At 49.0% G+C, this 4,085-nt stretch overlaps 1 protein-coding gene across 1 annotated transcript in view; it reads right to left on the bottom strand.

Moving 5' to 3' along the window:
- Positions 1 to 1,144: 1,144 nt before the first annotated feature.
- Positions 1,145 to 4,085, bottom strand: part of HEXA (hexosaminidase subunit alpha) — a 27,829-nt gene continuing 24,888 nt past the window's right edge. Inside the window, exon 14 of the mRNA XM_019504493.1 lies at positions 1,145 to 3,131. Within this exon, the coding sequence (XP_019360038.1) occupies positions 3,068 to 3,131 (64 nt within the window). The 3' untranslated portion in view covers positions 1,145 to 3,067. The remainder of the gene's footprint in view (positions 3,132 to 4,085) is intronic.

Below are 4,085 nucleotides of genomic sequence, written 5' to 3'. Positions count from 1 at the left end.
AGTGTGTTGTAAGTGACAGCTTGGGATATTTTGGTATCCTATTGAATGACAGGCAACGGCTTGACTCTTTAACTTGTTAAGTCTGAAGAGCCTGCTGATTCTGACTAGGCCTATTGTTGAACCCGAGGCAAAGTAAACTTTCTTGACTTCAAACTTGTAAATGATGAGCAGGGATAAGAACCGTCTTAGCGGCTCTTGGAAAATGTGCGCTATTTCAAGTATACGTGTGACTGAGTTGTGGCTCTCTCCTATGCAAAAGCAAATGGGCAACAGAACCCAGAAGGAAGAGATCAAGAGGTGGGGGAGCCCTGCCTGGAGGTAGGGGCCTCTAGTGGGGTATCAAATAGGTTCAGCTCCAACACCCATCACCAGCAATGTCCCCAGATGCCTGCAAAGCTGCATAAATTGCACAAGACTACTCTGTGGAGCAGAAACTCAGCTGCAGCTCTACTTTTGTGCTGAAAACTGAGGCAGCTCTCGCCTTAGCTCTGTTCACCCAGGATTTTATCCAGTTTCATAGTTCCACCATACCCTGAACACTGCTCCCTCTATCCCCTGCTCTGGTCTGCAGAGAACACACAGCAAATTCTTTCCTCGACAGCTCTATGGAGACCCAAGATGCAGGGGAAAGGACAGAGTGAGCTCCTGCTCTGCTATGGTTTTCTGCTTGAAGGCCTCTTTGATCTCAGGGCTCCCTGTAGCTGTAGGTTATGCTCTGAATAAGCCCCATGTGGGTGGTTCTTTTCAGAGAGCAGCTGTTAAGTGATATACAGAGCTTCAAGTTCACTTCAGTAGCTGAAGCCAAGGGACTGGTGCAAACTGGCTGCTAAACCTAGCAAAAAGTCAATCAGCTGCATGCCACAACTACAATCTGCCCACCTGCACTCCCACAAAACACAGCATTTACACTATTATGCTGGCACAGTTTCTCAGTTATTCACTGTCATGGTGAAACAGCGCCAGGGGAGGGGCATCTGGTTCTTGGGCATTTCCTGAATGCACTATAATGCTTTCAATAGCCGCGTGTGTGCAACAAAAAGTCTGTGGCGTACAACTTCCAACAAGCTGGCATGCCACCAGCAGTGCACATTAATTACCATTTGGGAACCCTGTACTTGAGGTTAAAAATAAACCCAAACTCAGATGCCTCTGTAGTCTTTTTAATGTAAAGTATAACAATACCCAAAAGTTGGCAACCACAGAACAAGCCGCATAGAAATCTCTCATTTAAGGCTGATACCCATGTACGTGTGCGATGTTCCATAGCAGTATGTCTCTGCCTGGCCACAGGAGTCTCCCCAAGGTATCCAACCCAGTAGAGAGAGCTAAACATCCGCAAGCACTGACGTTTAGACTCATTTATGGAGTATTATCCATGTACTCTGCATGAGGTGTTCAAAATGAAATTCAAGCAAAGAATGGAGGAGGAAATCAGATCTCAGTCTCCCTGCTGAGAATTTAACCCTGGGAGACTGGAGAAATTGGTCAAGTCCTGTGTGGTGGAGGGAGGGAGTGACAGTGGCACACACCTCCTGAGCACACTGACTGATTCAGACAGGACTTTTAATATTCACAGGACTGAGAGCTTCCTATGAGAAGGAAATGTGGATGATGATCTCACAAATGACGATCTCACGGTGCCATTCTAGTGGCTAACAGGGGGCAGTAGAGCCCACGGCAAGGGCCCCAGAAATCACAGGGCCTTGAGGGTCATCTAGTCTAAACCCCCACACAAACACAGAGTTTGCTATTCAGTAGCACTGTGGAGCTGGAAGGGACTTTAAGGGACATATGCACCAGTGACATTTGGACTCACAACCCCCGGTTTACAAGTCCAGGGCTCCAACCCTGCAACTGTGGAGCCACATAGCGTGAAAGATAATAGTAAGAAAAGGAGACTCCAAGGATGCAGGCAGGACCTTTACAAGAAAATAAAAAGAACTGAGCAAGGACAGGAGGGAACAGCCTGGCAGTTGCTGCCTGACACTTCTGGTTTACACATTAGTGTAATGTTCTCTCCTGCACTTCTATGGTGGGGCTTCCCTAGGGGGAATAGGTGGGTTTTTGTCATGTGGTAAACCCACAGTCCAGCATGTGTATAGTATGATGCTAACACAGGGGACTGGACTAAAAAACCCAGAAACCACCTTCAAATCCTATGTTCTTGTGAGTTAGGTGACCATGATTAAAAAAACCAAAACCTAGTTGCTTGTGATTTACCTTGAGCAACCCTAGGACTATAGATGCCATACCTCCCCCACAGTGTCACCATACTCATCGGGTCAGACCCTTTTCCCCTCCCCACAGAAAGACTAAGTTTGAGCTACAGATATAGATCAGTCACTAATAACAGAGCTAAGTATGTACATCCAGAGCTAAGCACATACAAGCCAAGACAGGCTAGCTACTTGGCTGCTTATGGTGCTGTTGTTATGTCAGGCAGCAGCTCCCAAACCCTCAGCTGAGGCCTCTGCTTCTAGGGGTAGGGAACCATGGAGGTAGAGAAGAAGGGAGCTGTTCTAAGTCACTAGTAATGGCAGAGGCAGGGCAGTCTGCAGGACCTTCTAAACTGGTTAAGGAGAAGAGGACATAAAAAGTACCTCAAGCAGCACCACACATATATGTCCTCTAGCCTCCACAGCAAAAGGCACTCACTTGGACTACCAAAAAGGTAAGGTGTCAGCAGCCAGCACTTCAGACCCAGCCAGGGCTTGTCCTCTAGTGGCCAGGAAATTACCTTTCTGCAGACCGAGTCCTGTGAAATCCTGCTGCCATGACAAAGTTGATCCCAAAGAGATACTCTGACAATGGGAGACAGAGAAGCTCCCTTACAAAGCCTGCCACAGCCCAGGCAGAGGATGAGAAGGCATCTTCCCTTTTTGAACTTATTCTTTAAAATATTTAAAGTGTAAAAAAACCAGAAATAAAAGAGGCAAAGTGCATCTACATCAGCTCACTGCAGCAGAACAAGAGCAACAGGGATTCCCTCTCACATATAGAGGCCAGCATATTTCCTTAGAGATTAGTGCACTTGGGACAATGCAGCAGGGAATGCAGTGCCCTCCACTCAGGACCCGCTGTATTCGTGATCACAGTAACCTACAAAGAGGGGCTCAGCCTTGATGCCACGCCTACAAGAGAAAGAGAGACAGATGTTAAGTGGGGGCAGATGCACAGAACCCAGGTATTGAAACCTTCAGGTCCTTAAAAGGGGAGAAATATCCCTTTAGGGCACCAATAGGGGTGGGAATTTTGGATGCAACACTTGTGAAGCAGGGAAATTGTAACCTCTTCTTGCTCCTGTACTGAATTTTTTTAGTTATTTGGTAATAATTTTTGTACTGACAAAAGTGAGGGTAGAAGCTGATTTTCACAGGCTAAGCAGGAGGCATTCTGATTGCTACCTGGATGGAAGACCCTCGAGTAAAAATAAAAATCAGGATGTTGCAAGAAATGGCTTTGGTAATAATGTAGGGCAGGGGTGGGAAAAATACGGCCCATGGGACGGATTTGGCCCATGAGGCCATTCTATGCAGCCCGCAGGGCCCCTAAAAAAATTTAGAAAATTAGTATTTCTCTGCTCTTGGTTCCTGTCAATAATGACAAGTGCAGTAAGACCCAGGGGAAGCCCGGTGGGCTTCTACAACAGCAGGGCCTGCCCGGTCCCACCCCACCAGCTAGAAGCCCCAGCAGGGGCTTCTGGCCTGGGACCACGTGACTGCTCTGCACAGATAAGGGGGAAGGGGGAGTGGGCGGGGAGGGAAGGGGCCTGGGGAAGAGTGGCCGGGGGAAAAGCTGAGCGCTGTTGGGGGGAAAAGTGGCCCCTCGCCTGCCATCCCACGCTGCAGCTGCTCACAGCCTGCCTGGGGCTGCCTGTGCCTGCTCTAGACAGCTCTGTGTGGGCTGCGAATGGCTGCAACAGGGAGAGCCAGCCACAGGGCGGCCAAGGGGCCACTCTTCTCCCCTACCATGCTCAGCTTTTCCCTGGGCTCCTTTCTGGCAGCTTCCCTGCCCTGTGGCCAGCACTCCCTGCTGCAGGCACTCACAGCCCACGCGGGGCTGTCTGGAGCAGGTACAGGCAGCCC

The sequence above is a fragment of the Gavialis gangeticus genome, unplaced genomic scaffold (assembly GCF_001723915.1).
Source record: "Gavialis gangeticus isolate Ggan-Ray unplaced genomic scaffold, GavGan_comp1, whole genome shotgun sequence".
NCBI classification, from domain to species: domain Eukaryota; kingdom Metazoa; phylum Chordata; order Crocodylia; family Gavialidae; genus Gavialis; species Gavialis gangeticus.
This window is presented reverse-complemented; position numbering and strand designations above follow the sequence as displayed.